The sequence below is a fragment of the Phoenix dactylifera genome, chromosome 3, assembly GCF_051530095.1.
Source record: "Phoenix dactylifera cultivar Ajwa chromosome 3, Ajwa_hap1_PhDact_Kaust_v1.1, whole genome shotgun sequence".
In the NCBI taxonomy this organism is placed as follows: Eukaryota; Viridiplantae; Streptophyta; class Magnoliopsida; order Arecales; family Arecaceae; genus Phoenix; species Phoenix dactylifera.
The window spans coordinates 15,813,653-15,833,452 of NC_143192.1; the positions used below are offsets into that span (position 1 = coordinate 15,813,653).

Here is a 19,800-nt window from a genome sequence, read left to right on the forward strand (position 1 = left end):
ATGGTACGCGCCCCATATGATTTTTGTTCCATTAAGGCTATTTAGTAATCTTCGTTTGTGGCTTGATGGAGGGTACATCCTTCCGCCCTAGGTGGAAAATCTGGATAACAAGGTGAGAAGGTTTAGTTTAGCTTGGGGAGGACACTGAGCGAAAGAATATCCACATGAGTTACAGTACTTTTCATTGGGTGACATATGACCTCAGAGGTTTTCTTGACTACTCATCGTGCTTCTTGGTTTGATCAAGAAGGACTTGGCCCGACCATGTAGGATACCACATCAGTTTTGAATTGGACTAATCCGGTCACACCATGTCATCAAGCTCATTTTCCACTATAATCATAAAAAAAATCAACAATAATATTTAGAACATAATAATTACAAAATATGAAGTACGACGGAATATAGTGGAAGGCCACCTTAGAACTTCTAGTTTCAGACTTCTTTGGTACGACTATGAATTATTATAGAGATTAGCGGCGTGTCATTTTCTTATAAGATCAACAAGTTATAAACGAAGGCTTTTAAATTAGGTTGCATAAATAAGCAATTAAAATGAAGAACGATAGATAAAAATACACCAGCCAAAAAATTTGCCAAGAAAAACCAGTATTTGTTGTCTTTTATCTTATAGAGAGAGAAGTGCATGAAAACATAACAAACTCAGAGCAAGATGGAGTATAAGTTCTTGTGGATTAGTTGTTTGGTTGATGCTAACCACAATGCCTAGAGAAGTGTTTGGTATTGCTTAGGGGAAGTGGTTTTATAACTTTCAAATCAAAAAGCGTCAAAATGCTTTCTAAAGAAAATAATTGTTTGATAACATTATTTGATAAGTGTTAATAACAAAGTCAAAAGGAAAAAAAACCTTTGAGAAAAGCTAGAAAGCCTAGTTTATAGCTTCACTTTTTACAAAGCAAAAGAGTCCCATAACCAAGGTTAATCAATGCAAAACTCATTTTTAAGAGGTAAAGTGTAAAAATTCAAAAGAAAAACAACCTTTGATTTGAAATAACCTCTCAAATTTCCCTCAGTTTCTTATGAAGACTAAAAATTATTCTAAGCACATTTTAAGTCCCATAACCTTTGTTAACAGTTGCACATTATGATAGTTACAGTGTTGTTCACTTGGTTCAAAATCCAATGCATCATGAGCGGACCAAGTATATTGATGTCAAGTATCACTTTATTAGGAAGATCATCAATAATGATATTATTGCAGATCAGAAGATAGCTATTGCAGAGAATCCAATTGATATATTGAGTAAACCAATTTTAGTTGTCAAGTTCAAGCATTGCTTGAATTTGGTTAGTCTTGTGGAGGCCTTTAGGCGCAAGTGTAAAAGAGATGGTGAGAAATATTGCTATATATATTTAACTTAGTAAACTTCAAGCCAAGATGAAAATTTGATGAGTATGTCTTTAAGTTTATAAGTTTTACAAGGTTGACTTAGTATACCGACATAGGACACTAGTTATATGTTAGCCAAACCTTATTATTATAGGAATATCAGTTTGAGTGTATATCGATTTACTCTATTATATATATCCCTTATAATACCAAGAAAAAAGTGCAAGTAAGTGTCCTAAAGATCGGGTGTATTAGAGGTTAGAGTTTGTGAGGTAATTTTATACTCTTTATAATCTCCTGTTTTTTTTTTTTCATATATATAATGAAATTTTGCATCATCTCTATCTGGTGAATAGAGTGATCCATGTAAATATTATGTGCTCTTGTTTTTCTCTTACTTTTCACTTTTTAACTTCTAATTTCGTTTTTCTCCTGTTGGATAAAAATGTTAAAGGTAAATCCGAACATAGATGAATGTAGATAATCTGGTTATTGTTTCGTAAGCATAACTTCATCTGAAAATCCATTCGAAAAGACATTCTTTACACCAAACCACCTTAGAAGCCAACAGCAAGACTAAAAAGAATAGGAATTGTAGTTGGTTTGACCATGGGGCTAAGGTTTCACAAAATCAGTTTCAGGTTTTAGATTGAAACTTTTGGTAACTAGACGTGCTCTATAGCGCTCAATACTTCCATCGGGGTTTTTCTTAATCTTAAAGACCCCCTTACAACACCCATGTCCCATGTCTGATTTTTATGTAAAGCTGCCATCTCATCTTCCATTGCAGCTCGCCAACAAGCATGTTAATTGGCCATATAAAGGATGTTGGTGCATTATCAACAAGTGAAAGAAAGCAAGTAGGTAACGGATATTTAGAAGCAAACCAAATTTTGGGTTTTCTTGTTCTAGCATGGGTGCAAGTGACCATGTAATCAGAGGTTTTCTTGTTCTAGCGTGGGTGCAAGTGATCACCATGCAATCAGGGGGGAGGTTTGTGCAAAGGAACAAGAGTTTGATCCATGATATCATTGGAGGTTACAGAAATAGGTGGTGGTGAGACTAGGGCCATTGGAGGGACTGAGGGTAATGGTGGTGGTGGTGGTGGAGGAGGAGGAGGAGGAGGAGGAGGTGGTGGAGGTGGTGTTTATGTTAATGGAGGCTATCAAATTGATGGCAAAGGGTAACACCGTCATGAGCACGACATACTCAATTCTTATGTATTGGAGGTGGGGTATGTAATTTGAGTCCATTTGTGGAAAAAAGTGGGTTGCATCAAAAACCACATGACGACTCAAAAAGATTCATGGAAAACTTCACACCCGGTCTTTTCTTTGACCGGACTCTCAAGCATACACTTCATCTATATCGTACATACTTTTACTAGTTCTTACGCACAATTATATCATCCCTGCAACCATGCACTTACATCTGTGCACGGTTATTTATAATATGATTTGCATAAACATCAACATCCAAAACCCTTCAGGTTTCAGAAAACCTTCAACACCAGGTTTCTCGTGAAAACTTCTCATAAAAGAAAATATTTTATTGGATTTTGGTGGGAAGAATGATACAACGGTAAAAGCTTCAACCCAATAACTTGTTTCCACACAGCATTTCTCATACAAAAACGGATATCTGCATCAAGATGTAGAAGTAGCTAGCTATCATGTCGGACTCTCAAGCCCTGATGTCAGCCTGGTAAGCATCCTTGAACGAGTTCTTCCTCGCTGCAGCCAACACCGTCTTGTCCGCAACTATGAAGTACGCCGCCCCCGCCGCTGCATGCATCCAAAGTCCCATTCCTTATTAATCATACAATTTCTATTTCTTTTCTTTTTGCAGTATATATATATATATATAGGCAAGTAGATAGAGATATAGATATGGACTTAATCAAGAACCTGATGAAACGATGAGGGCTTGAGCAGCCGGATTAAGGAAGGACCTTGCCCATGGGATCATCCTCACGCTAGCTAACTAAGTAAAAGAAAAAAAAAAAAAACATTCTCAAATGGCTAAACCCATGCAAGTAACGAATACATGATAACTAATTCAGATGGTTATATGTGACGAGAGTGGGGAACTTGTGATCTTACAGTGGGAATGGCCGAAGCAACAGTTGCAACCATGGCCGCCTTTGCTCCCGCGACAACTCCCTCTGCTCCAACAAATTAAGAGAGTGCCATCCATGAGATTAGTGATGTCAAGGAGACACATTTGAAGCGTAACAACAAGCCTTTCTCCTGCCCAGCTTGATGGCAAGTTGGCAGGAGAACAAGTATCATCATCATCTACATAACTGCAGAGAACATAATGGTTCATAAAGGAAGCAGCACAAGGACTTACCGTGGGAGCAGCGCTTCGCCATAGCCAGCTTCTGATCCAGAGAGGGGCGAGAGACGGAACCCATTCTTCTTGAGATCGATCTCTAATGTGGGGAAGGGGGTGGATCAAGGCTTGGGGCTGTGAGGCAAGAAAGGGAGATGGATGATTCTTTATAGGCTTAGTGCAGGTGAGGAGCCAAGGGAAGGGAAGAGAGCGGCAGCTGATGGTTTTTTTCAGTTGGATTCCTCCAAACTGGTGGGTAGTCGCTTGTTTTGCTCCCGAGTCCTGTATGGGTTGGCAGGATAGTCAGCATTAATCTTAAAATGCCCCTCCACTTGAAGGAAATAACATTTGCATGCCCAGAAGCACGTCGGTGGTTTGAAGTTTAACAAATCATATGGTTTGAGTCACCAATCAACTGATACAAATCCACTTTACATTAGAAAGTAATAACCTTTTATTTTATTATATCGATCAAGATGTCATTATCGATCCAATTCATGTTATATGAGAAGGAAGTTTAATTTCCACTTTAAACCTACTTTTCATATTCAATAGATTTAGAGAGATATACTACTCATTACATGTTATATCATACTAAAAATTAAGGTTGCCTGTCATGCATGGGAGGTAGGTAAATGAAAATTTAATTTCAATGCATCAAATCTAGATCTATCCTTTATCAGCATCAAAAAAAAAAAAAAAGTATTCCTATTCTTTTTCTAATTTTCTCTCCTTCAAGTAGGTGGTAGGTATTTTAGTATTTAGTAAAGTAATATAACCGGTACATGGTTTTTATTTCCAATATAGCATTTTGAACTCGAAACTGAATCCTCAATAATAAGGTCTCTCCAGTTACATCATTAATCAATAATATAATTCATGGCTTTTAACCTTTTTTTTTTTTGTTATTGGAATACTGATAAAATGGAAGGTAGGAATGGTGTTAGGCCATTCTCGTAAATATTCTTTTGAATAGGGGTTTTATGTTTCCGTGCTTCGGGCTGAGAGCAGCGGCGTCATACATCGTCTCAGCCACAGTGGCACGAATCAAGATCCCATAGATTAAAGAAAAAGAGAAGCCCTTTATGCGATCCGCCGACGGTTTTGGACATGGGAAGTTGGGGATGCGTCGCGTCTCCTGGGTGATGGCACGTGTCGCTATCAAAAGAGCCATGCGGCACCCGGGAAAATGGAGTTGTTGGAGCGGCAAATGGTATTTGCTCCCAAACAGCAGGCCACATGGCGGTGGCTGCCGGAAACACCGCGAAAGGGTGGATCCCTCGCACCTAAGACTTGAAGAGAGAGCCTCCTAATTAAATAATAATCAATACATTTCACCGCTACTTTGCGGGGGCTGTTTATGAATACGCCCAAATTCAGAGGTACCGGAGGGAAACCGTCGGTCTGCTTAGCTTCATAGCCAAAACACGCTTGATCCCTAGGGAAAGTGGACTTCACACAGTGCAAAAGAGACGTGGACTCTTCCACTGGGGACATTTGCGTGAGTTGATTGATGCTGCTGGACAGGGTGAAGCACAACAAAACATATTTGGTCATATCTAAATAATCTAAAAAGAGTAATAAGATTATACTGCAAAAAGAGAGAGAGAGAGAGAGAGAGGGTGCGCTTTTAGTAGAATGGATATGGACGTCTCAATGGTGAGAGTTTTGTACAAAAATATAAAATATATAAATAAATATATTTTATTCTATCAACTTAAGCTTTAGGGACTAGTGGTAAATCACTAAGTTTTATGTAGAATTAAGATACCTTTCTTCGGCTACTAATGATACTAAAAATATTCATCTCTCTTTGCCTTTTTTTTTTTTTTAGAGATTTAACACTTTCGGGCAAATGCTGAGGAGATTCGAAGTTCAACTTACTCTCTTTGTGATTCTTTCGGTGGAGGGGTCCAAACACTAGTAACTTTTGTGCTGAGATCTATACACAAGAAAAATGCAAGATTTAAATTGAAACTCTAGTTTGTTATGGTTGTAGTGTAATAACTTAGGACCTTATACAAAATGGCTAGTCGGAAAGTATTATATGAGTTTTTTGATCCTATATAAGTACTTAATATCTCTTCGACAAATAACCGATGTGGGACTAAATACATGCCTGCACGGGTCCTCACATACTTGCCCCGTTCAAGCCTTAGGAGTCCTCAATTTATGCTGGATCGAAGTCTTCTTTTCTCTACTGCTTCGTGCCACAGGGTACGGTGTGGCCTTGGGGCTGGCCAATTTGGGCCGGCCCACTGGTCCAATCGTGTGCGGGCCGGTCAATGGACCGGGCCCTCACATGTAGAGTCAAAGAAAATGGTAGCACCGCCTTTCAAAAACCTCAAACAATGCGTAATCAGGTTTTCTTGCGAAAAACATCTCATAAGGGGAAATATTTTTGAGGATTTTGGTGGGATAATTACCTATAAGAAAGGAACTAGTGGTAAATGCTTCGAGCCAACAACTTTTAGGCATGAAGGCTTGATCAACAAGGAGGAATCCTATCTCCACAACATGGCAGTGCCTCTGCACTTCCATCCCATTATGTGGGCACGACTCGCTTAGCTATTATCTCGCCTCAAATGCAGAACATAACACAACCACACTACCATGAGGTATAGCTCACAATAACATAAAGCCAACTTTAGAATTATATAAAAAAATCCAAAAATCTATTTCATATAAAATATAACAAAAAGGGTCCACAAATTTGTACAAGTTGTTAGCGTGAAGCAAAGGAACCATACAACATCTCCGCAACATGTCAATATCATGGCTAAGATGGTTGGTGAGGAGTTGGTTTAAATGGTTAGAGTTCTGAGGACAAGGAAAAGTAGCATTTGGGGTTGTCATGACCGGTGGATTAGCAAAGGGAAGATATAGAAATTAATGGAGAGATAGGCTTATCCTGGAGGCTCTGCCAAGAAACAATGAGAAAGAGATGAAAACAAAGAGGGAGAGACAGATTGTGGTTCAGCTGTGTAGCTGCAACCACGGGGGAATAGCTCATCCATATGTGATTCTAGCTAGATATTTATAGCACTTATTTTTTCGAATGTTACAATCAATCATCCCTTTAGTTAAGGGAAATAATATGCAACACAGAGTTGCCCTCAAATCAATGCTCAATTAGCAATCATTCCCTCAAATCAATGCTCAATTAGCAATCAATGATTCCCTATCGTATCCCTCAAATCAAGGCTAGGTCGGCAGTCAGACGATTCCTTCTTAGGTCCCTTTCTTTTATGTGCTCTTAACGTTTCCCATCTAATGTGCTCCAGATTTTCTTTTTCTTTTCTTTTTTTTTCTTAGGGTAGAGAGGGGGGGGGGGGGGGGGGGGGGGGGCGTCCCCCGTTGCGAGAATGTTCGATGCAAGCAGAATTGACCGTGTATTGGGCATGCTGGCCGTTTTTACTCATACCCTCCTCACCCATGGTCCAGCTCAGTTATCCCTCTAAGCCCCGATTCGAACCTCCGTGTGAGTACGTTACACCCGGCACCAGCGAATCTATCAACGGACCAATAAGCCCTCCCACCCTATGTGTCCGAGCGGGGAGCATCCGGTCCCCGTATCTAATCAACGCCCGCACATTTCGAGCTCGAACCGCGCGGGTGGAAGTAAAGGCTCAGTTCCACTGAGCTACCACCTGTATGAAGCCACTAGATGGTTGATAGCATGTATTTATTAAAAAAAAATTAGAAAAAAATTTTAAAAAAAAAACATAGAATATAGCTTACATTTGGCATAGAAAGATGGATCTCCCAGCCATATATTTTCTTGATTTCCATTATTTAGGGAAGAGCTTCATAATGATGACTGGGAAGGCTACAAAACCATCCATTCATTCTGTGATTTTCTAATAAATTTTGAAATCATCTTTTGCAAAACACTCGCCCATTCAATTAAGATTTTAAAATTCAGTTTTGGTTTCAGTTTGTCTCCCAAGTGGAGTTTTGTTTCAGCAGTTTTGGTAGTTTTACCGGGCTCATTTTGAGTTTTCAAGTTTTGGTCGAACAATCAAAAAAATACTAAAAATAAAAGCTATAGAAAAAATAATTAGAAATCAAGATAAGTTATTTCATATTATTTTATTATTTTTAAGTATTTTTAGGATCATAGTTTGCGCAGTGAGGACAGTTTTACATTGAAATTAGACCATGTTGAAGCTTAATAAATTATAATAAATTTTCCATTCACTAGAAATGCATTCTATTTTCTTTCAATTTTTCCTATTTGTTGTATACTACCGACACTTTTTTTCCATTTTCTGTAAATTTTCTATATTTACTCTTGTTTCTGTAATATATTAATTTTTTTCCAATATCTATTTCATTCTGTTCCATTTTAATAACTAGTCTAAGCAAGGAAAAACATATCTAGAAATATTTTGTTTTATTTCCATTTTAAACTCATCTAAGTAAGCAAGAAAACACCCATCTAAGAATATTTCATTCTATTCAATATTAATAACCCATCTAAGCAAAAAATGCTAGTAAACAGGTCCAATCATTGATATATTTGTGTTTTTAAGGTACCTTATAATTTCTTTTGCTTACAGAACTTGAATGCCATGAAGTAGATAGAAGCTAAACCAGCAGTAGGATCGTGACCACTTAATGTAGCATAATCTGAAATGCCAAGCACAAAAAACCTTCACTTATTGATTCAGAAGTTCATAGTTTGTCGGATGATGGATGATTAGGAACAATGTTTTATGTTGGAGCCAATCCATTTTTCAGAGCACATATCTTGGTTAAAATTCAGAACTGGTGTGCAGGCAAATTTTGTACTAAAGGGCATTAACTGGTGATATCTACATGGTCTGGCGTCCACAAGAGTTTATTGTAACGGTTTCAGACTAAAAATATTTGCTAGTAGACTGAGGTAAAGAAATTGAAATTATAAAAAGAAAATCTGCAATCCCGATATTGGGTACCAAATTGGTACGTTATCAGTTTGGTACAATAGGTATGGTACATCTCTATACTGAATTAGCACTTTTATCAATTTTTTCAATTTTTATTTTTAGTATATCTTGGTACGGATCGATGCACACGTCGGTATGCCTAGGTATGGAGCGGTACATCTAGGTACGAGACGGTATGCTATTGTACTAGCGGTACGAAACTTGTACCAATTTGAATATGTATTTTATTTCGATTTTTTTTTTCTCGATATGGTATGGCATGCCTCAAACCAAGCAGTTTGGGATGGTACGGCCGACTTTGTGTGAAAAGGAATACTACAAAAGCGAGCATTTTTGCCTATGTTTATGAGTGAGCGATAGAGGATGAATCAATGGTTTGCCATATTCCTGATTGACAAACTACATCATAGTCATATTTTTATTGGAGGATTATGGTACAATGGTCAATATAAAAACCCTTTACTAGTTTTAGTTGCCATGACAGAGAATAGACACACATGCACAAAAGAAGAAAAGGAAAAATGTTGGTTAGGACAACAAAAGTGGAAAAAAAAATCTCAAAGTTGGTAACAAGGGATAGCATGAGTAAGGATGCAAATGGGTCGAGTTGGGTCGGATCATGAGTGACCCCAACCCAAACCAATTTCTTGTTCAGGTCCTAATTTTGCACCCAAACCCAACCCAATAAAAGATCGAATCGAGTCGGGTCCACCACTATAATTTTTGACCCAACAGATCATTCGGGTCAGGTCGGGTCCATGTATAACCCGGACCCAACCCAAAAAATTTGGGTCTGGTTCGGGTCCAAGTCTGGTTCGAGTCCGGATCAGGTCCGATTCGGATCAACCCATCCATAGCTTCAAAACTTGTTTGCACCCCCATGGGCTGCAGCCCGGGGCCCAAATAATTTTACAAATTCAGATCGGATCAGGTCGGATTGGGTCGTAGAATTGAAAATTCAAAATTATTCAAATTTCAAATGGATCGGGTCGGGTCGAGTTGGGTCTAAATTTAATAAACCCAGACTCAACCTAGAAAATAGAATGGATCTAATTTTAGAATCCAACCCAGCTCCACTGATCCTCCAAAATGGGTCGGGATGGGTCACGGGTCAACCCGACCTATTTGCAGATTTAAGCATAAGCAACCGGGTTTGCATGCATAGAAAGTTATAGTTGCCACGACCGAATGGCGATGATGCATTAATTGGAATTAAGAAATCTTATGGTCATTGTCTGTGCTTTCTTTCTCTTTAATCAAAGGTATTGAGTTAATGAGTTGCAGCCTGAGATAGGAAATTAGTAAGGGAATCATAGGGAACCAATGGATGAAGTTACCCATTATTTCTCACTCACTATCATATAATATTTTTATAAATCTATAGGAACCAAGCTAATGAAAACTTTCGGAGGTTTACCCTTCTTGTTCCCAGCATGTTTCTCTTTTACGCAGAATGAACTAATTGATTTCCCAATATGTTCCCTTGGAAATTCTGTCAATCTAGATTTATCCTGAATTTAGATGGGCATCTGAGCAGCAACCTATCTTTCAACTACTTGGCAGAGGATGTTTGTGAGGGCCCGATCCATTGACCAGGCTGCACTTGCCTTGGGCCTATGGGCTGGCCCAAAGAGGCCAGGCCCAAGGTCAGTATGCTCTATGGCGATGCAGGGAGAAGAAGACTATGATAGGAGTCTTGGTCCTCCTCCGCTTCCGGCAGAAATCAGGCACTCCCAAAGCATTTTGAGTTCATCTAGAAATCAGAGACTTCGGCTATTTAACTTTCCTCCTCCTCCTTAGGTTTCTTCCACTGGAATCGTCACGAATAGTTGTCGATTCCAAGCCCTCTTTCTGAGCTTTCTTCCTCAATTCTTCACCGGAGATAGCCGTCGGAGGCTTCACCGGACCAAGGTAGATGTTCCTCGTCTCGCCGGACCTAGCTGCAGTATAGGAAGAAGAACTAGACGTGCTTCTTGCACCCATGAGAAGAACCCTAGTTTCCCAATTTCTAACTCCAAGTATTCTGAACCTCACAAAAAGCTCTAGGACAAGTTGAGGATCAAGTTTATAGGATATCCCCTTAAAAAAAAAAAAAAAAAAATCTCACACGGAAGAGACGACGGTTATGGAGTATGAAGATGGGTGTTATCTCCAACTCGGTTACAATAAGATGAGAAAGGAAATTTATCTCTTATTCTAAGAACCACATTTATATCCTATAACAATTCTTACTGGAGGCCTTTATCTAAAATGCAAAACCCAAATTAAAGTGTATAGTAAACCAAATCTTGATGATAAGTTAGTGTAGGCCACATTCGGATGGGTCTTTAACAGATCAAATCCAACAATGTCCCATTTGGCCCAACATAACATATCCACCTTTGTTTTAATTGTTCAAAACATTTGAAAACCTTAAATGAAATTTATTTGGGTCTACAAATTAGAAGAATTGAGTTGGATCTACAATTTAAAAAAAAGTTCCACCATAGCTATAGGATTTTTTATATACTCTTTCACAAAGCAATCATCAATGTAAATTAGAGAAAAATTAAGTAACGGCAGGTCACGCTACTCCACCTATGATAAAGAATTCTATGCGGTAATACAAGCTTTTCAACATTGGCGATACTATTTGCTATCACAAGAGTTTGTATTGTATTCAAACAATGAGATTTTAAAACATCTCGACTCCCAAAAGAAACTAAACCATAGACAAGACCAATGGATCGACTTTCTTCAAGCCTATACTTTTGTTTTGAAATATAAAGCCGGAGTTGATAATAAAGCTGCTGGTGCGCTCAGTCGATAGATCTTCCTTCTATCCATGATGAGCACCGAAGTAATTGATTTTGAGAGGATCAAGGAACAATATACTACTAGTCCTGACTTTAGTGAAGTATATCTGACCCTATGAGATGGAGTAGAAAGAGAACATAATGATTTCTTCCTACAAAATGATTACCACTTTTGCTCCAACCGATTGTGTATCCCTTGAACCTCATTAAGAGATTTTCTAATATGGAAAATACATTCTGGAGGACTCTCTGAATATGTTGGGAGAGACAAAACTATTGAAATGGTGGAGAGACGTTTCTTCTAGCCGAGTCTCAAGAAAGACGTGGCCAAAATTGTGGGTCAGTGTCGCAATGTCATTTAGCCAAACAACGTAAGCAGGACACTGGTCTATACACTCCACTACCTATTTCCGAGTATCCCTAACAAGATATTAGTATGGATTTCGTGTTAGGGCTTCCACATACTTCCACCAAACATGATTCTATTTTTGTAGTTGTGGACCGATTTTCCAAGATGGCTCATTTCCTCTCCTATTCTAAGACTTTTGACGCTTCTAGGATTGCGAAACTTTATTTTGATGAAATCGTTAGACTCCATGGCTTCCCAAAATCTATTGTGTCTGATAGGAATGTTAAATTCATGAGTTACTTTTGGAAGACCCTTTGGCACATGATGGGCACCCAATTGAAATTTTCTTATGTCTATCAGATGCAAACTAACGGCCAGATAGAAGTTGTTAACCATAGTCTAGAAAATCTTTTACAATGTCTAGTCGGTGAACATGCTAGGACTTGGAATTTAGTATTACCGACAGCTGAGTTTGCATATAATAGTTCGGTCAATAGATCCTTAGGCATGAGTCCCTTCGAAGTGGTGAATGGTTATAAACCTAGACAACCCATAGAGATTTCCATGTCTCATCAACATAGAGTCTCTGAGTCTGCACAATCATTTGCATCACACCTGAATTCATTGCATTAGAAAATCAACAAATGCATTCACTCTAATAACTTAAAATATAAATTTCTTGCTGATTTGCACGGATGTTATAAAGAGTTTAATGTAGAAAATTATGTCATGATGAGAATTAGATCGGAACGACTTTCTTCGAAAACGTTCAAAAAGTTGCAAGCTTATAATGCGAAACCGTTCAAAGTCCTAAAAAAAATCAGTCTGAATGCTTATGCTATAGATCTTCCTGAAGACTATGGGATTAGTGCAACATTTAATATTGAAAATTTAGTTCCATACAAAAAGACAACATTCATTCCTTCTGACCCCTTTGTTGATACACCCATCTTTGTTGATCACCCTGACCCATTACCTGCTGTTGAGCTTCCACCTCCAAAATTTCATTCATGCAAAGAACATATAGAACATATTTTAGATGAGCAGGTTATATCTACTAGGAGAAAAAGTTATCAGCGCTATCTTGTTCGGTGGAAAGGTCGACCAAAGTCGGATGTGATGTGGATTTCAAGAGCCAAGTTGCAGCGCCTTGACCCTGACCTTTTGGAGCAGTACGATAGCCGACCAGACCTGCACTCGAAGGAGTCGAGCTTTTTCCATCCAGAAGGAGTTGATGGGGACATCAGAGATAATCATATGTCCGTCTAGTCCACCATTCTTATTTTGAATTTTATTTTTTTTTGTTTTATTTTGGAGCTTGTTTGCATTTTTATTGTCGTAGGGATTTATTTGTGTTATTTTAGGCTTTATTGGAAATTATTTGTGTATAAGGGGTTTTGTGTTAATTTTCTTATTTTGGGCCCTATATATATGGGACCCTCGTTGTGATTAGGGTTTAATGCAATGAATTGAGATTTTTTTTTCCCTCATTTCCTCCTCTCTCTCTTTCCTATCCTTCTTCTCTTCTCCCCTTCCTCTCCTTCCTCTCCTCCTTCTCTTCCTCTCTCTTTCTCCTGTTTTCTCTGTTCTACTGCCACAGCAACAATCTCCCATTCTCGGTGCTGCATCAGACCAGGGAAGGCATAGTCACCAGATGTAGCAAAATAGAAAGGAGCCAGCCGACACTAGACTATGACTTATCGTATCTCAGAGGAAATAGATATGAAGCTTACTGTGAGGACCCGTGTGGACATGTGTTTAGTCCCAAATCAGTTATTCGCTACGTAGATATTGGATACTTATACATGATCAAGAAACTCAAATAATACCTTTCGGCTAGCCATTTTAGGTGAGGTCTTGAATTGTTACAATAGTATTAGAACGAACCCAGCACATAACCTATGTGGATTAGGGGACACTGCAGCACAGATCCATTGGGACTAACCGCGGACTGATCGTGGTGTTTATAAATAGATTTGAATGAATTTGAACCCTTAGCCTGACGATGACATTATGGCTTAAATGGAGAAAATATGTAAGGACCCATTTGGACGTATGTTTAGTCGCACATCGGTTACTCGCTGGATAGATCTTGGATACTTATACAGGATCAAGGAACACAAATAATACCTTCCGGCTAGCCAATTTGGATGAGATCCTGAATTATTATACTTACAAATTGTTCCGAGGTCTTAGAGGAATAGAAACCATTAGTTGACCCAGAGTAGTCTATGCTATCAATCACCACTGCATCATTTACAAACGGCATGCACTGGTGGATCTAGTATTAAATATCACTTATCACTGGTCTAAATCAATCAGGACTTCAAGCTGAACCAGAGTCCATGGAAGCCATAGTTGCCACATGCAGGAAACTAGCAGAAAAACTTGACAGTTCACCTGGTCCTGGAAAAAAATTATTTGAATCTTATCCTAACAGTACATGGAGCACCCTCGGTCGAATAGGGGCAACGACTAAGAAGAGTCAACCATCTAGTCATTTGAGAAACATAGAAGATACTGCAATGATCCACACTTGCTTCTTTCATGTGCCCCTCGATGAACACTGCACTTGAAAACTGGATAGCATAGAGGATATTCTCTGGTATGAAATCAACTAATCCATCCATTATAAGTGCTAAAATTTTTAAGGACTTGAAGCCTACCACGATTCATATTTGACAGGTTTTGGATCCCATGGTACCCCCACAAAAGGCATCCATATCATCAGAATTCAATTTTATATCTCATGAGAAGCAAGCTCTGAAGAAAGCTGGTTGGAATTCCTCACCATCTCTTTGCCTACAAGAAGGGAATACCCCAAACATAGGTTTCAAGAAGGTGTCAAAAGGGGCTGTCCAGTTGAAGTAACAGATGGCTAGGAATCAGTATATCTGCAAGACTCACTAGTAATTCTCTTCCTTATGCAACAATATAGACTTGAATTTACCATTACCATAAAAAGCACAGATATGAAAGTACATAATAATTGATGAGCCAATCCTATCAACCACCCCTGTGGCTGTAATCGAATACATTCAAGAGGAAAGCCATGGTGGGCACGTAAAGAAAGCCACTTTGGCTTCCATCAGCCTGGTCTCACGAAGATTTTGTGAAGGATCCATTAACATCGTCATGCATAATACGGTAAAATGAAAAAGACCAGAGATTGACATGCCCAGTCTTCATTGACCTACGTGCCGTTGGTTTCAGGTCATTGAGCTGTTAAAAGTTAGCATGCAACCATAAAGCGGAACATGGTCATACTTCTATCTTGTTCAAATATTTGACTAATGACAACTATTAACCATCGAAGTCTACAGGTGCACATCGAAGTGTAACTAATTTAGGTTACAAAAAATAGATTTCGAAACCTGTAATTTGGTATGCACTCTTGCTGGATGCAAGCTCCCTTTATAGTTCAATAGCTGTTATTCTTCTTCTTCTTCTTCTTCTTATCATTGTTACTTTTGTTATCTATCTACTTATGATGAATGCTAAAAGCATGAGAAAGTTTCCTCCTCTGAACTTGGTTCTCTTTGTTACCTTGGTTTCTGTAGAAACCCATCTCTGTCTCCAAACTGATACCATCTCTCCTGGCCAACCTCTTATGGCAAACCAGACCATAGTCTCAAAAGGAGGCAACTTTGAGCTGGGTTTCTTCAGTCCTGGAGAATCTCGAAATTTCTATATTGGCATTTGGTACAAAAAAATCCCAAAACAAACTGTCATCTGGGTCGCAAATAGAGAAAGGCCTATCTCCAACACCTCTTCCACTGAGCTGAAAATCTCCGAAGATGGCAACCTAGTTCTTCTTAGCCACTCCAAAATTCCAGTATGGTCATCCAAGTCAAGATCACCTACACTGAATTCTACCATCGCAGTGCTCCTTGACACTGGAAATCTAGTTTTGAGAGACCAATTAAACTCTTCCATTGTCGCTTGGCAGAGTTTTCATCACCCTACTGACACATGGGTACCAGAAAGCTTTATTGGCATGAACAAAATCACAGGAGAATACCAGAGACTGACTTCATGGAAGAATGCTGAAGATCCTGCTCCTGGTTTTTTCTCTGATAGCATCGATCCAGCCGGGACCAGTGAGTACTTTTTGCTGTGGAATCGATCCCAAAGGTACTGGCGTAGTGGAGCTTGGAACGGGCAATACTTCAGTTTGATCCCTACAAGGAAACCACTCTTTAAGGTAATTTTTATTAATGATAAGCAGTGGAGGGGCACCACTTGCACTCTCTACAATAGATCAATAATCACACGAATGGTGATGGACTTGACTGGGCAGATCAAGCAGTTTGTTTGGTTAGATAGCTCCCAGGAATGGCTAATGTTCTGGGCTCAACCAACAGCGCAATGTGATGTCTACTCTCTCTGTGGTGCTTTTGGTATATGTGACCAGAGTGGCCTGCCACCCTGCAGATGTCCACATGGTTTCCAGCCTGCTTCCCCGACAAATTGGAGATTGAATGATTGGAGCAGTGGATGCAAAAGAAGAACTCAACTGCAATGCGGAGAAGAAGATCGGTTTCTCGTGATGCCTAACATGCAGTGGCCTGTAAATTCTCAGCCTTTGAAGGTTCGAAGCGATGAAGAATGCAAGGTAGCTTGTCTGAACAACTGCTCTTGCAATGCTTTTGCATATACATATAGCAGTGGATGCTTGCTTTGGAGTGGGGAGCTTCAGAATCTTCAACAACTATATGATGATGGTGGCTCAAACATGACTCTTTTATCTCCGTCTTGCAGCCTCAGAGCTGATAACTTCCGGCCGTAGCAATAAAACAGTGTATGTGGTTGCTGCAGTGGCACTGGTTGGGGTTCTTATCATTCTTGTGGGTCTAGCCTGGATATATCACAGAAGAAGGGTAACCAACTCCATGAAAGAGTTAGAAGGCTCCCTAGTTTTGTTCACTTATGCCGACTTGCGACGTGCGACCAGGAACTTCTCCGAGATGTTGGGGGGAGGAGGCTTTGGCTCAGTTTATAAAGGATCATTGCCAGACTCCACCGTCGTGGCTGTGAAGAAACTCGAAGGCCTCAGACAAGGGGAGAAGCAATTTCGCACTGAAGTTAGCACATTGGGATCGATTCAGCATGTCAATCTGATTCGACTCCATGGATTCTGCTCCGAAGGTACCAAAAAGTTGTTGGTTTATGAGTTCATGCCAAATGGATCCTTGAATTCTTATCTCTCCCATAATAACTGTATGTTCTTAAATTGGAGAGCTAGATATGAAATTTTCCTTGGGATTGCCCGAGGATTGGCCTATCTCCATGAAGAATGTATTGGGTGCATTATACACTGTGACATCAAGCCAGAGAACATACTTCTCGATGCCCAGCTCCGTCCCAAAGTTGCAGATTTTGGTATGGCAAAGCTCGTAGGCCGGGACTTCAGCCGGGTACTAACAACCATGAGGGGAACCATAGGCTATTTGGCACCGGAATGGATATCAGGCCTGCCCATCACTACGAAAGCCGACGTTTATAGTTTCGGTATGATGCTTTTGGAGTTGATATCTGGCAGGAGAAACAATGATCATCCAGAAGTTGGAGAGGGCGGCTTTTTCCCTGCATGGGCTGCAAGTAGAGTTGTGCAGGGTAAATTCCTCAGTTTATTGGATGCGAAACTGGAGGATGATGCGAACATGGATGAACTGAGCAGAGCTTGTAAAGTTGCCTGTTGGTGCGTCCAGGATTCAGAAGCTCATAGGCCTTCCATGGGGCAGGTTGTTAGTATCCTGGAAGGTTTCGCAGAGGTAAACATGCCTCCTGTTCCACAAGCTTTTCAACATCTCCTAGAAAATCAAAAATCAACTGTCTTCTTTTCTGGATTATCATCCGTTTAATAGCTTCACTTCATGCAAATTATCCTAGTTATTCTTATGCTTGCATCATGTAGTCATAAAGATTTTAGATTTTTAAATCCGGACCAATTTGGTACTCCTGTTCGATCAGTGTAAGTTGTACGAGTACAAAAGAAAAAGAGTTTGTCTGATGTATTTGTATGAGCAGGAGTTGTAGCTATGGAAAAGACTTCTAATCTGAGTTCGAGTAATTGCTGAAAAAATCTGAATTGCTACTGCATCTAGTCCCAGAAGAAACAGTAATCACCGCAGCTTCGTTTTACACCATATATCAGTCTTTGAAGTCATTTCTGAAGCCTAAAACAAGATATGCTACTAAGTAGGTTCTGGCTGATGTAGAACATAGGTGCTGGTTTTCTTTTCCACGCATCGACCTCCATGGCCTTTCATTACACCTCAATCCAGTTCCTTTTATTCAAGGCAAGTTGTAATACACCATTAACTGTATAGATCAATTGAATAGTTTGGAATATCCATCCAAAGCTTCATTTCAAAGGGATCTTAAACAAAAATAAATAGGATGATTGCCAAACACTAAACACAACACCACTAGGGTCGTAGAGATCTAATTAGTCATTGAGTCATAAGCTTATGGAGGGTTTGAGTTTCCGACCACCCTTTTGCATCATCAAACCATAATGAGACACAGAAGCAGACATTATTAAGAATATCAAGAAAAAAGAAAGGCCTTCTTAGTGAATACCTCTCTCTTCGGATTCACCAGCAAAGAATAGAAACAGTCAGATCCCTTTCAACATGATGAACCTTCTTCGTCTGCCTCAACCTCCATGATGTCCGAAGAGAGAAGCAAAGTATCTAAAATCCTCAAACTTGTGTTTGATAGATGATGACAACCCCCTCCAAAGTTGCTTCACAAAGGTGAAGCACCTTTGTTGAGTTTCTAGTCAGTCTCTCTTATTTTACCAGAGTAACAAGTCTATTTAAAAGCATGATACAAAGGATTGGATTAAAAAGAAGAAGAAGAAGGAGAAGAAGATTAACCTTTAGAGAACACTCCTTTAGAATCCCATCTTCACAGCCAACAATCCTTCTCTCTGCAAAGTTTTTGATTCTGTACAAAATTCATTAATTCTGAAACATCGGTTATGAGGTCTTCGCTAGTCCTACACCTGAATTTTGGACTCCAAATCAAGTACCCCACAGAAATTTGAATTTGGGAGAGCACAGAAACATCTTAGTCCCAACCAAGCTTAAATGGACTGAGGCAAAATATCTGCAAGTTTCCAAGGGGAAACCCAATGACCATTCCAAAAAACCGACGTTTCCACCTCCAAAAACCTTGCTCTAAGTCCGGACCCAAAAGGCTCCAGCCACTTCAGGAACATTTTTCAAAAAGAAGCAGCACACCAAAGGGTCTGAGTTAGCCATTGTTCTCTCATATTAAGCATATAGCTTTCGGACGTGGAACTTCCAGGCTCTGAGATCAACAAAACAGAGCTCTTCATGTTCAAAAAAGGATGGTACAACAGGAAAGTGTTGGCTGGAAAATTTTTGTGAAATTGCTTGGAACTTCCAGGCAATGAATGCTCCTACTTGTAGATCTGGATGAGGTCCTTTCCTCCACTATTTTTTCTTATGAAAATCAACATTTTATGTCCTGATTATCAAACACTCAGTTTGGGGCCATTTAGCTTCTTTTTTTCGCATCTGTTCCTCTCCTCTTTTGACAATGCAACTCATCTCTGTCCTTCATCTTTATTGTATATATGATTAATTTTCAATAAAAGTCGGGTGGCTCCTTTTTGCCTCCCTTTACATCCAAAAAAAAAATATTCGTTAGCTTTCTACTACAACCTGCCAACTCTCAAATGACTGCTTAGCTATCAACGCCAGGCCCTGCAACAAATGCATCCATCAACTAAGCCAACTCAAGGTAGCAGTTGATCTTGAAGAAGCTAAAAACAAGGATCCAATAGGCCATGAACATATTGAGATTGTGTCACTTTTATAAATGAATGTCACTGTTCAGCTTCCTAAGCATTTTCATGCAGAAACTTGTATGAGCAACAAAAAAAAATTAAGATCATAAAGCTGCAGCCTACTCCTTCAACAATCTTAAAATCAAATTCAAAGAACTTGCACATCACCAATATGATCTTGGTGTAGACACGCCCCAGCTGCAAAAAGAAAAACTTCC

The 19,800-nt window shown here is 39.4% G+C and overlaps 2 protein-coding genes and 1 pseudogene across 2 annotated transcripts; 2 read left to right on the forward strand and 1 right to left on the reverse strand.

The window, feature by feature from the left end:
* Window positions 1-2,865: 2,865 nt before the first annotated feature.
* Window positions 2,866-3,855, reverse strand: LOC103695465 (early nodulin-93-like). The gene is made up of 4 exons (XM_008776803.6): window positions 3,704-3,855; window positions 3,454-3,515; window positions 3,259-3,334; window positions 2,866-3,135 (listed from the first exon to the last, which is right to left on the reverse strand). The coding sequence occupies exons 1-4, from the start codon at window positions 3,765-3,767 to the stop codon at window positions 3,035-3,037; spliced, it is 303 nt and encodes a 100-aa protein (XP_008775025.1). The 5' UTR covers window positions 3,768-3,855; the 3' UTR covers window positions 2,866-3,034.
* Window positions 3,856-15,002: 11,147 nt separating this feature from the next.
* On the forward strand, window positions 15,003-16,549 carry LOC149767928 (G-type lectin S-receptor-like serine/threonine-protein kinase At2g19130 pseudogene; annotated as a pseudogene).
* LOC103695469 (G-type lectin S-receptor-like serine/threonine-protein kinase At2g19130) lies at window positions 16,294-18,644 on the forward strand. The gene is made up of 2 exons (XM_088717874.2): window positions 16,294-16,375; window positions 16,522-18,644. The coding sequence occupies exons 1-2, from the start codon at window positions 16,369-16,371 to the stop codon at window positions 17,622-17,624; spliced, it is 1,110 nt and encodes a 369-aa protein (XP_088574000.2). The 5' UTR covers window positions 16,294-16,368; the 3' UTR covers window positions 17,625-18,644.
* The last annotated feature ends 1,156 nt before the right edge of the window (window positions 18,645-19,800 follow it).

Bases quoted from the DNA above. Each gene is read 5' to 3' on its own strand.
- LOC103695465 (XM_008776803.6), bottom strand. From the start codon at position 3,767: ATGGGTTCCGTCTCTCGCCCCTCTCTGGATCAGAAGCTGGCTATGGCG. The intron at 3,516-3,703 runs GTAAGTCCTTGT...TTGTTGGAGCAG, and splicing joins GGCGAAGCGCTGCTCCCACG to AGGGAGTTGTCGCGGGAGCA. The intron at 3,136-3,258 runs GTTCTTGATTAA...GGATGCATGCAG, and splicing joins AGCCCTCATCGTTTCATCAG to CGGCGGGGGCGGCGTACTTC.